A 13,370-nucleotide genomic window follows, 5' to 3' on the forward strand; every position below is an offset into this window, starting at 1 on the left:
ATGGGCTCAATGATGAAGTGATGACATTTTTTAGGTCAGCTTCACTGTGACATCATAATGTCCTGGACATTTTTGGCTTTTATTCAAAACCATAGTTTAGGAACATAAGGGGAGATTGTAACCATATTTCAAAGTTGGTTGGACACTGAATTGGTGACATTTTTTATTCAAAGGTCACTGTGACCTCAAAATAGGTTTTTAGCCATAATTTAAGAATAAGATTGCAGTAATTCCAGATTTCAGGGTTATAATGCTGTACCTTCAGTGATGCCTTGCGGTGTTCTGCCATTACAGTGAGCTTCTCTACTAGCCCCCGGAGACACTCCTGCGTAGCATGAGAAACCAGAGTGACCACCTCTGGACCGACATCAGTCACTCCCAGTGCCTGTCCTAACACAAAACATCTGGCAGTTGTATCACAAGAAGACACATCATAGCTAAGCTGAGACTTCACAGCAAGTAAAGTTAAAAAATGGATGAAAATCATATTTCTACTGGATGTCTTTAACTGATTCAAAAACGCAAACCTAAATGGTAGTGCGAACATGAAGAAAATCTACATTTCATTTTCAAAAGATTTTTATAAAAGGCTCAATTGTCTTGTGAATTTAATGACCAAATAAACTGTAGTGGTAAATTACATACTTCTGTCACCATTTTAAATTGGGCCTGGCACTGTGTCCATAAACATTTTAATGATCTACTTTTGTGTATAAAAAACATCACAGTTTCATATGCAGATGACATCACTCTGTACAGTGTCACCACATCAGATCAAGAGGTAACTTGCACTCCAAGAGATGCCATAATAGACATAAACAAGTGGGTTGAGTACAACAAGTTGGTTTTAAATATTTCCAAGACTAACACCTTGGTCTTTGGATCCCGACAGCAATGCCAAAAACCCCTCAATTAAGATTTGCGAGAAGCAATAAATGGGAAGAGGAATCAGTATGACTAGGAAGTAAAAAAAAAGGTAATGGACCTGTACTTGTATAGAGCCTTTCTAGTCTTCCGACCACTCAAAGCGCTTTTACACTACATGCCACATTCACCCTTTCACACACATTCACACAGTGACGGTAAAGTCCATCGAACAGAAACTAACACATTCATACACATTCACACACCGATGCATGGCATCAGGAGCAATTCAGGGTTCAGTATCTTGCTCAAGGATACTTCGACATGTGGCACCAGGAGCCGGGGATCGAACCAACAACCTTCCGATTAGGGGACGACCAGCTCAGCCTCTGCACCACAGCAGTGTTCTGCATTCATCCCTCCCTCGATCAAATCAGGTATACATTCTTGTATCTCTGACTGACCTAGAATACTGCCCTGTAATCTTGTCATTAGAATCAGAATCTGATCTGAAAGAGTCAGGTAACCTAAAACTAAAGCTACTCATCTGGTAGTACAAACATGAAGAAAATCTACATTTCATTTTCAAAAGATTTTATAAAGGCTTAATTGTCTTGCACGCCGGGTGGGGCTTTGCATCGGGCCTGGGCATGGAGAATGTGAAGAATATATCTCGTTTTGCATGAAAATGTATCTCATAATTATGACACAATAAGTCGTTAATTCAGCATATTTAGTAATAGAGTTGAGTTCAGAGTCTCATTTACTGGTGCAAGACAAATATCTAATACAAATACTATTAGCAGCCAGCAAGACAGCTGTAACACGAAAATGGTTACAGACTGAGCCTCGAACAAAGACCGACGGGATAGATATTGTGACTACTGACTGACTACTATCTACGGTTAGATAAATTCCTACATGCCCTTACATGTATATTAGTCTGATTGTTTGGTTATTTTTGTTTAATGTCTTCCACATCACTTTATTATTTTCACTCAATTATAGATATGCTTAATGTTAATGTCTTAATATCATATATTCAATTTTCTTATTGTATGTCGGTACTGTAATTCTACGTTCAGGACTCCAGGAAGACTAAAGGCACATTCAATTTAATGGAGAGTCTTAAATAAACAAAAAACATAATTCCAAATGAAAAAGTACTGTTTGGTTGTGTCTTTGTGTGATTGTGGCTGTTAAACTGCTGTGTAGCATGAAAGACAACACTGCAGTAACACTGACGTATTCGATGCTTAATGCACACAATGGTAAATGAAAGTGTAGCAGGTTGGCCGAGCTCAGCCTCAGTATGGCTCTTGTACCTGTGTGAAGGATCCGGCTGAGGACCGGGTTAGGTGAGAGAAAGGGCTGATCCTGACATGACTGCACCACAGAGCCGACTGCGGTGGTCAAGATCCGTGCGTTCTCCTCTCTCAGGTTGACTCCAGCCATGGAGGCTACGTCGTTGATGTCATCGTCTTCTCTGGAACACACACACACACCCACACACCCACACCCCACACACACACACACACACACACACACACACACACACACACACACACACACACACACACACACACGTTAGCCAGCTCTGCACTTTGACGGAATATTAGAGACTTAAATTGAGTCTACAGAGATCAATTCTATATATTACTTGTAAGTTCCTGGACTGTCCTTAAATGCAAATTTGGTATGAGTGGGATCCTGAGCGAACAGTTGTTTCATTGAACATGTTCCTAGAAAGAGAGAAACATACAAAATTATTTGGAGAGTAAAACTTCATTTAAAAAAGTTTATGTCCGAGTTTGTGAAAAGACAGACTACTTTAGAGACTGGGAAATCTAAGTGTGACAACAGGCCACTGTGAATAACTAACTAACCCCACAACCTAAGACCTCATCTCCATCTTGTATGAAAGGGAAACATGGGTAGTATATCCAAACCAACATGTTGCCTGCACCCAGAGCTCCCTCCTCTCACCTTACAGGTGCATCTCAATAAATTAGAATATTGTGGAAAAGTTAATTTATTTCAATGATTTAATTCAAAAAGTAAAACTCATATTATATAGATTTATTACGCACAGAGTGAAATATATTATATAATAAGCCTTTATTTCTTTTATTTTCATGATTATGGCTTACAGCTAATGAAAACCCAAAACTCAGTATCTCAGAAAATTAGAATATTACATCAGACCAATAAAAAAATGATTTTTAATACAGAAATGTCGGCCTAAAAGTATGTTCATATATATATATCGATCAATACTTGGTCAGGGCTCCTTTTGCATGAATTACTGCATCAATGCAGCGTGGCATGGAGGTGATCAGCCTGTGGCACTGCTGAGGTGTTATGGAAGTCCATGTTGCTTTGATAGCAGTCTTCAGGTCATCTGCATTGTTGGGTCTGGTGTCTCTCCTCATTCTCTTGACAATAGCCCCTAGATTCTCTATGGGGTTCAGGTCAGGCGAGTTTGCTGATTGAACCAGCTTTTGGTACCTTTGGCAGTGTGTCCTGCTGGAAAATGAAATCAGCGTCTCCATGAAGCTTGTCAGCAGAAGGAAGCATGGAGTGCTCTAAAATGTCCTGGGAGATGGCTGTGTTGACTTTGGACTTATAAAACACAGTGGACCAACACCAGCAGATGACATGGCTCCCCAAATTATCACTTTTGTGGCTTACCCTCCTTGTGGAGGATGGCAATGTCTGTCAAGTCAAGTCCCATGATTGTGTAGCCTACTGAACCACACTTGTGAGACTGTTTTAAGGCTCAGAAAACCTGCAGGTTTTTTTGCGTTAATTAGCTGATTAGAGTGGGACATCGGGAGTCTACAATACTGAACTTTTTCACAATATTCTAATTTTCTGAGATACTGAATTTGGGGTTTTCGTTAGCTGTAAGCCATAATCATCAATATTAAAAGAGATACACTATAAATATTTCACTCTGAGTGTAATGAATCTATATGATATGAGTTTCACTTTTTGAATTTAATTACTGAAATAACTTTTCGATGATATTCAAATTTATTGAGATGCAGCTGTATGTGTTTCTATGGCTGTTGTTCGATTAGGGCTGTGCATGACAGAAAAACGTCTATAATTTCATATTATACTAATTTCTGTCGCAAATCACACCCTTTACAGTTCTCGGACACACTTCACTGCCTGGTCTCATTCCCAGGTCATCAAATACAGACGCAAGTGGTGTTCAGTTAGTTGCAATCTAACTACACCACTAGATGCCACCAAGTCCTACACACTGGTCTTTTAAATGGCCTTCCCTAAAGAACCGGTTTTGAATTGAGAATTGATTCTGAATAAAATTCTGACACCAAGAATCACAATTAAATCATAAGATTACCTGTGTAGTGTTTTCCTGACTGGACCACTGTGTGTTTGGGGGCGGGTCTGCTGGTCTTAGATATGTACTTTCCTGACTGGGCCAACGTCATCATCCCAGGTCTCAGAGTCACTCCTCGAGGCTGCTGGATAACCAGCAATTTAAGCATCATCAGCATTTATCACCTCAACATCTTAGCCTTTTGACGACATTGTTAAACAGCCCCTAACGCCCCTAAAAGTCCATGATTCGTTGCATCAGTGTCTTGCAGGTAAAACATGAGACTAATGTAGGTTGAAATAGGGAGTTTAATGTGGGGTGACTGCTCTGCTGGTGTGCTGAACTGACACTAGCTGAGCAGGGGAGTGAAATATATTCCAGAGATCTGTAAATGGAAATTTCTTTGCATTTAAATAAGGACAAAACAGAAATTATGGTTATTGGGGAAAAGGACTAATGCACAAAAAAACTCTCTCAAACATTTTGTCTTCCTGCATCACTTAAAAGGGTCCCTTGTGAAGTTCTGACCTAGTAGCTTTATAAGCTTCTATCTATTTCTATAAGTGGGTCGCTATAATTTACTGTGTAAACACATTTTAAATTTCACATAAAAAGTTTTACGAAACAACCCAGAAATGTGCAAAACCCGTTTCACGTGTACAAATGCATCCACTAGTGCGTAATTATCGCTTGTATTGTTTAAGAAAGTTTTTACTTTAAACTATTTACATTTGTAAAACATTTTTATGTGAAATTAAAATACTTTACATAATACATGTTTGTGGATTGTCCTTTGAGAGTTACAAATTATAAAGTCAAATAAAAACTTCCATACATTTTTAAGCCAAAGTATGTTTGTGAAGTTTTTTAATGAACTTTACTAGAAAAAAAAAAAGAGGAATGAATCAGAACTGTTTTTTGATGTTGTGTGAAAAACAACGATGCCAGTTAGCTTTGGTTAGATCAGAGCTATGGAATATTAAATCATCCTTTGCTCACTACATCTTAGCCTTTCTTACCATCAGGTTACAAACATATTTTCAAAATACCAAAATGTGAAATCTCAAGAGAAGCAGGTAATTTTCAATCATCGTACAAAAAAATAATCAAATATTGTGCATCCCTACCGATCCCTACCAGTAGAGTACTTCATTCAATACCTGGTGTGGGAGAAGCCATTGGCCTTGTGAACATGGTCCACCTTTAAGTTTTCTCCATACTTGATGAGTTTTATCGTTTTACTTGTATTCCGTTCTTCCTGAAATAATCCTTCTATGCATTTATTTTTACCTGTTACTCTTTATAACATTTTGGTGGAATCTCGGCTTACTGAGCTGCCTGCTCCGTCAGATACACCACGCTCAACTTAGCTGCTAGCCACACAGCATTAAAAGCATTGACTGCAAAACCATACAAATGACTTACCTCATAGGACATTTTCCAGACAAAATGATCATATCATTTATAGGTAGGTCTAGTACTGACATATTTAACTCCAGTTTTATTCCTCCTTTTTTTTTTACTGATGCAAGGGTCATGATGAAGTGTCTCAGGTGGTCAGTGTTTCTGGGAAGTTGTGTGGCATGCTTGGCTGTTCTCATCACAGCTGATTTTTTCCACTTTGTCTCAAGCAAATTTACTACACTTTACTACAGTTTTCCTCTCACAGTAACATTAATTTGGCCACAACCTAAAACAGTTCAAATCATTTTGGGTCATTTTGGGTCTTTTTAATCAATTTCCAGGCGTTTCCATGACTAGAAAACTAGTCTCTAAATTTTCTGGATTTGAACAATGGATGGGAAGTTGTTTTTTTTCCCCTTTTGATGTGGGTATAAAAAAGGATCAAATGCAGGTACTGTTTGACAGGACAAGTTTCAATATTACTTGGTACTGGGCAATTTCAATATCCAGCAATAAACAGGTCACACATTGCTGCATGAGTAATGGGAGAAGGTGTTTACATGCACTGTATGAACCTGGTTACTGTAAATCCAAAATAAGGTCAGGAGTAGGGCACAGGCATCAGGTCAGACCTTAATTTGGAAGCATTTCTTACGTATTTTAACTGTAGTGGTCATAGAAGTTCTGACTTTCTATTTGTGTGTGTTTGTCAGTGCAAACAAACAGCGCAACGAGTTGTTTCAATCCAACAACGCATTCCTCCTGTAACCCAGTTGCTAATAAGCTCACAGTTTCTGCTCCCACACATTACTATCAATCCGACTCTCTCAAACTAAATGCTGCTGACATTTATTGATCATGCATGTTTTTCTATAGTGAAATAAAAACTGCTCGCAACATCAGACAACATTTCTTTACCTGCTGAGTGGTGTTGAGGTTGTGTCCTGTGTCAATGTTGGACTGCTTCATGGTGGAAGGCAGAGTGTTGGGGTTGGGGGTGGAAGTGGAAGCCTGTTGGATGAATAACTGGGGGTCTGCAGTAAGGTGACGCACCGCAGGAAGACTTTTCTGGTAGCAATGAGGAAAAGACGTCATGTCATGCCAAATTCCATTTTGCCATTAGAATGCTTGAGACATTTTTATATGAGCTACTTGGGAGTTAAAATCAATTTAATTTTATTCAGCAAAGCTGTGATAAGAGGAGTCTATGCTCAGAATGATTAATTTGCTTTGGTTAAAGAATACAATACACAGCATGGATGCACTGACCATCGACATATATATATATATATATATAAAAAAGGTGGACAACATGACTGCTACACAAGGGAAGCCAAAACATCTCTATTGCCCTCTGGTGGCCGACTGTAAATCATAAGGCCCAGGGCCTCCATGATAGCAGATGGGACAAACTAAAAACTCAAAATACATGTCAAATACATTTCTCCCAAACATGGTTTCTGTCATTTTAGGTAGTTTGTATCACACTGATGTATGTTCAAGTTTAAGCTTTTAATTAGTTATCTGATGCCATGTTGAATCCACCGGGTATATGGAGGCGCCAACCCTGATCACTACTGCAGAGACTCCTAAGGGCAGAAGATGGCAGCGGCCTTATCTAGGATGTTTTGGCTTAATTTTTGACCACTGGGAGGAAGTGGAGATGTGCCGTCCATCTTTTTATGTTGATGGCACTGACTAAATATGACAAGATGTTAGGCAGTGGGATCAGCTTAAATTATTGATATACAATGAATCAAAGTTTAACAGTGAAATAGGAAACTGACATGAAGCGATCAGCTAGAGAGAAGACGTATAACTCTGTTCGTACTACAGAAAGTCAGTCCAATCACAGTGGTGTTACAGGACGATGCTTCGTTTACCTCATAAACCATCTTTGGCCGTATACAGACACTGTCTGCAGATGGCAAACAATAGCACTGGCTAAAATGAGAAGCTACATCCTAAAGGTTTTGCACATTGCTTTTTACAGTAAAGAAAGGATCAAATTACTAGAACACTGATCCATTACAAGATCCATCCATCTTTAATTTTAATCATGGACACCTAGGGACGTAACAATAATGTGTAGCTGAATCTCTGGTTACCTTGAGGAAAGGCACCAAGCAGGGCTGTGGCGTCGACTTTAACTCATGATAGAGCTGCTCTGTAAACTCCTCTGCTTCTAGCTTTCCTTCCTGCAGGGTAGAACATAGAGAAATACTTCAGGAAGTAAAAACTGAATGCATTTTTGTGTCACTATGAAAGAAAACAAGTAAAAACTGAAAATACCTGATTAACATTATGCAACAAAAATGGGCAGTATGAATAAAAATAATAATCTTAACTCAAGGTTTAATTACAGCTTGTTAGTAAAGTAGCTTATTTTAGATTGACTATTTTTTTTAATAAGTCTTTAATTCTATTGACAAGAGATGTGATACATGTAGTGCCAGTAGTCTTCTACTGAGTGAAACCAGCTGCTGTGATGATGAAGAGGAGAGACGTACCAGCAGACTCCGGACCAGTCCTCTGACGTTGTTAGCCATGTTAGCAGACCTGGAGTCACTGGAGGCCAGCTTGATCAGAGTCACCAGGAAGTTCTTGCACTTCTTCACACTTTCCAGGGTTTCCTGTTGGTGGTTAGTTTGTTAAAAATGAATGATACCACTTGATAACTCTAGAGTTACCATCCAGTTTTCTAAGCTTCTGAGTTAAAAGCTATGGCTGCAGAGTGTTAAAAGCAGAGCTAAAATCAATAAAAAGCAGCCAAGCATAAGCTCTACTGTCCTCAAGATGTTTTAAAACCAAGTGAAAGCAGTAACAGCATCATCTGTACTTTCTCCTTGTCTGTGCGCAAACTATAATGGGTCTAATTTATTGTTTACATCTGCTTTCATAGACACCATACACCTGACTGATGTCAGAGCAACTGGTCTAAAATCATTGTTTTCAGTTAAATGCTGCTAAGTGCTTTTTTAGGGTGAAGAATAATTACACAAGCTTTCCAAGAAGCAGGAACCTTTTGAACATCTAACTGTTGAAAAGTAGGGCTCCATGCTGGTGTTAGCTCTTCTGCATGAGAGGCAGAAGGAGTAGATGCCTCCAGTGTGTATGATTTGGTAAATGATAAATGGACCTGTACTTGTATAGCGCTTTTACACTACGTGCCACATTCACCCTTTCACACACATTCACACAGTGATGGCAAAGTCCATCGAACAGAAACTAACATTCATACACATTCACACACTGATGCACAGGAGCAATTTGGGGTTCAGCATCTTGCTCAAGGATACTTCGACATGTGGCACCAGGAGCCGGGGATCGTACCCACAACCTTCCGATTAAGGAACGACCGGCTCTGCCCCACAGCCGCCCTTTTTTAGTGGCATCTAGCAGTGTAGTTGGCGATTGCAACTCCATCACTTCACCCCCACTTCCAAGAACGAAGGAGAAACTACGGTGGCCGTGAAACACACAAGTGCAAACTGCCCTTTTGGGTTTGTGCCATCTGGGCTACTGTAGAAACATGGCGGTTCAATATGGCAGACTCTATAGAAGGCTACCTGCAGCGTCTGTAGAAAAAAATTATTCTAAGGTAACAAAAACACAATGAATCTTATATTGAGGCGATTAGACACTAATGAAAACATACCTATGAATATTATATTCATAATAGACAATAAAGCCTCCTAAATGTTACACACTGGACCTTTAAAGAGTTTAATGTGGAAATTATACTATTTTTAAGGAATAAACATACCAGACACACATTATTGTTCCTACTACATTACATTACCACTCAATCATATACACTGGACCTCCACCCAAGAAATCTACCAATTATGAGACTTCAGCGGTTTCAACACAACAGTAAGGCATTCAAAATGACCCAGGCATGCTGGGTAAGTTTATGATTTGGACTACAAATAGTGTCAAAACAGAGGCATGGTAGTGTCTCCTTCTTGCATCATCGCTGAGGTTTTTTTTTTTTTTTTTTACAATAAATCATAAATGATACAATCTATTTTTATTTTATTAATATTTCAGTAGCAGTGGAAGCAGTACCAGCAGTAACACATAGGAATACTTGCAATCATGCCATTGTTTTTATTATGATGTTGAAATCTCTGAAACCAAAAGCGAAGAAGCAGCTCAGACTGATTGGACTCACCTGACTGAACGTGGCTGTCGGCTCCTTTTTGGTTTCTGTGACGATCGCCTGAATGCGAGGCCGGCTCCCCCTCTCCGACATGGAACTATGGTTCTGGACTACAGCTGTTCTGGGAGCTACACCAGTTACCTAAACAACACAATACAATATACAATATATCACCCCAAAACTACTGCTGAATAATGCAAACAACACAGGGAGCTGCTGGGATGTAACTGGTTGACTTGAGTTCCACTTAAACTTTGCAAGTCAGTCTCACTGGTGTGCGCATGCGCGAAAGCTGCATGCTGCCTGTTACGTTGCTCCAGCCTTTGAGTTCGCTTTTTTTTTTACTTTCTTAACTTTTATTTTCTTTTGTCTGTTCTTGTTTCTTCACAGTAACTCTGTGAAGTTTTGACCTCTCTAACAAGGTCGTTTTCAGAGAGTTTTTGTGCTTTTCTTCGTGTTGTTTTTATTATGCTGCTTCCACTGGGACACGCTGCCTTTGTTTACTCCGGAGAACAGCTGATCGCACTAATGCCGGCCGGCGTAGTGGCCAGACCAGCTGAAATACCACCTGAACTCTGGAGGAAAACACACCGAGGTTGCAGAGGAGGGAAACAACATCGGGGGATGAAAGGAGGGTCGAGACGGGACGGGCTTATGGAGAGGAGAAGATTTAAGCGTTGTCTCCCCTCTGTTGTCATGGGAAACGTACGGTCCCTTAGCAACAAAATGGACGAGCTAACGGCGCTGACGCGGAGCCACCCCGAGTGCAGTCTGATGTGTTTCACAGAGACATGGCTGCACAGGGACATTACGGACCAGATCGTCTCCGTGGATGGCTTCCACACCGTCCGGGCGGACCGGGATACCGAGAGCGGTAAGCGGAAAGGAGGGGGGCTTGCCATTCTAATAAACAGCAGATGGTGTAACCCGGGTCATATCACCATTAAAGAACAGCTCTGTAGCCCGGATGTTGAATTGCTGGCCGTTGGACTCCGTCCATACCATCTGCCTAGAGAGATCCTGCATGTCATCATTGCAGTCCTGTACATCCCTCCCTCTGCAAACCCAACATCTGCCTGCAGCATCATACACACCACCATCTCCAAACTACAGACTCAACACCCCAGTGCCCTCATCATCATGTCGGGAGACTTTAACCACGTCACCATGGATAGACTTCTGCCGACCTTCAAACAATACATGAGCTGTCCGACCAGAGAGGAGAGGACCCTGGACCTGATGTATGCTAACATTAAGGATGCATACATCTCCTCTTCTCTCCCCCCTCTGGGCAGGTCAGATCACAACCTGGTTCACCTCAAACCCTGCTATGTGCCTCTGGTGAAGAGGAAGCCTACGACCACAAGGACTGTGAGGAGGTGGTCGGAGGAGGCTTATGAGACACTGCAGGCCTGCTTTGAAGTGACTGACTGGCCTGCACTCTGTCAGCCCCGTGGGGAGGACATTGATGGGCTCACAGAGTGCATCACAGACTATATCAACTTCTGTGTGGACTGCAATGTCCCAGCTCGGACTGTAACCTGCTACGCCAACAATAAACCTTGGTTCACTAAGGACATTAAGGCCATCCTGAATGAGAAGAAGAGGGCGTTCAGAGATGGCAACCGTGATGAGGTGAGGAGAGTGCAGGGGGTACTCCAACTCAAAATCAGGGACGCAAAAGAAGAGTATAGGAGAAAGCTGGAGAACAAACTCCAGCGAAACAACATCAGGGATGTGTGGAGTGGCATGAGAACCATCACTGGGTTCCAGAAGACTGGTGGCATGGGGTTGGAGGGCCATGTCGACCGGGTCAATGAACTGAACCTATTTTTCAATAGGTTTGATACCGCGGCCCATCCCCCACAAGTCTCTGCTGCTGGCTACCCAACAACTGCCACTCTACCTCCCCCTACTCCTCCTCCTTACAGACCCCTTGTCTGCTCCTCACCACCTCAATTCACACCCACCTACTCCACCCCTCCCCCCTGCTCTACATCATGTCCTCCACAACCTGAGGACCTCACCCCTCCCCCCAATGTCACCTCTACAGTGCCCTTCACGCCTGACTTGGTGAGAAGACAGCTGAAAAGACTCCACTCCGGCAAAGCTGCAGGCCCCGATGGTGTACTTCCCAGGGTGCTTAAAGCCTGTGCCCCCCAGCTGTGTGGAGTATTTAGTCAAGTCTTCAGCCTGAGCCTGCACCTCCAGAGGGTCCCCGTGCTGTGGAAGACGTCCTGCCTCGTTCCTGTGCCAAAGATGCCGCATCCCAGCGGCCCTAAGGACTACAGACCGGTGGCTCTGACGTCCCACATCATGAAGACCCTGGAGCAGCTAAGGCCTATGGTCAGGCCCTTCACCGATCGACTGCAGTTCGCCTACCAGCCCCGCCTGGGAGTTGAGGACAGCATCATCTACCTGCTGAACAGAGTCTACACTCATCTGGATAAGCCGGCGAGCACTGTGAGAGTCATGTTCTTTGATTTCTCCAGTGCTTTCAATACCATGCGTCCGGCTCTACTGGGTGAGAAGGTGGAGGTTGTCCTGGATTGTTGATTACCTGACGGGCAGACCACAGTACGTATGCCTACAGGACTGTGTGTCTGACAGGGTGGTCAGCAACACTGGGGCCCCACAGGGGACTGTCCTCTCTCCCTTCCTCTTCACCCTCTTCACCTCAGACTTCAACTATTGCACCGAGTCCTGCCACCTTCAGAAGTTTTCTGATGACTCAGCAATAGTTGGCTGCATAGATAAGGGTGATGACAGTGAATACAGGACTGTTGTGGGCAACTTTGTCACTTGGACTGAGCTGAATCATCTGCAGCTCAATGTGACAAAGACTAAGGAGCTCATAGTGGATCTGAGGAGGGCAAAAACACCAGTGACCCCTGTTTCCATCCAGGAGGTCCCTGTGGACACTGTGGAGGAGTATACGTACCTGGGGGTGTACTTTAATAATAAGCTGGACTGAACTAGAAACACTGAGGCTGTCTACAAAAAGGGCCAAAGCAGACTCTTTTTCCTAAGGAGGCTGAGGTCCTTTAACATCTGCCGGACGATGCTGAGGATGTTCTATGAGTCTGTTGTGGCCAGTACGATCTTCTTTGCTGTCACATGCTGGGGCAGTGGGCTGAGGGTCGCTGACAACAACAGACTAAGCAAACTGATCAGGAGGGCCGGTGATGTCGTGGGGGAGGAGCTGGACACCCTGACGACCGTGGCAGAGAGGAGGATGCTGTCCAGGCTTCAGTCCATCTTGAACAATGTCTCTCACCCTCTCTACGACACACTGGCCCAGCAGAGGAGCACCTTCAGCAGAAGACTCCTCTCACCCAGATGCACCACAGAGCGTCACAGGAAATCATTCCTGCCTGTGGTCATCAATCTCTACAACGCCTCCCTCAGAGAGTCAGACACCCCCCCCTGTAATTCTGACTCAAAACGTAGACAATTATTCTTTTGCACTTTTGCACATTAATACTGTACATTTGATCTTGTATATATATATATATATAATATATTTATATTTTTTGTGCTGAATGTTGTATATATATATATATATATATATATATATATATATAT

General features: G+C 42.3%; 1 protein-coding gene across 1 annotated transcript in view; it reads right to left on the minus strand.

Annotated features, from left to right (window-relative positions):
• The window catches only part of taf4b (TAF4B RNA polymerase II, TATA box binding protein (TBP)-associated factor), a 28,460-nt gene that overhangs the window by 10,618 nt on the left and 4,472 nt on the right, over positions 1 to 13,370 (minus strand). The window contains exons 5-12 of the mRNA XM_051377807.1: positions 9,798 to 9,926; positions 8,131 to 8,253; positions 7,729 to 7,818; positions 6,539 to 6,688; positions 4,238 to 4,361; positions 2,525 to 2,606; positions 2,190 to 2,350; positions 260 to 390 (exon numbers count right to left, since the gene is read on the minus strand). Coding sequence (XP_051233767.1) covers positions 260 to 390; positions 2,190 to 2,350; positions 2,525 to 2,606; positions 4,238 to 4,361; positions 6,539 to 6,688; positions 7,729 to 7,818; positions 8,131 to 8,253; positions 9,798 to 9,926 — 990 coding nt within the window. The remainder of the gene's footprint in view (positions 1 to 259; positions 391 to 2,189; positions 2,351 to 2,524; positions 2,607 to 4,237; positions 4,362 to 6,538; positions 6,689 to 7,728; positions 7,819 to 8,130; positions 8,254 to 9,797; positions 9,927 to 13,370) is intronic.

This window comes from Dicentrarchus labrax, unplaced genomic scaffold (assembly GCF_905237075.1).
Source record: "Dicentrarchus labrax unplaced genomic scaffold, dlabrax2021, whole genome shotgun sequence".
In the NCBI taxonomy this organism is placed as follows: Eukaryota; Metazoa; Chordata; class Actinopteri; family Moronidae; genus Dicentrarchus; species Dicentrarchus labrax.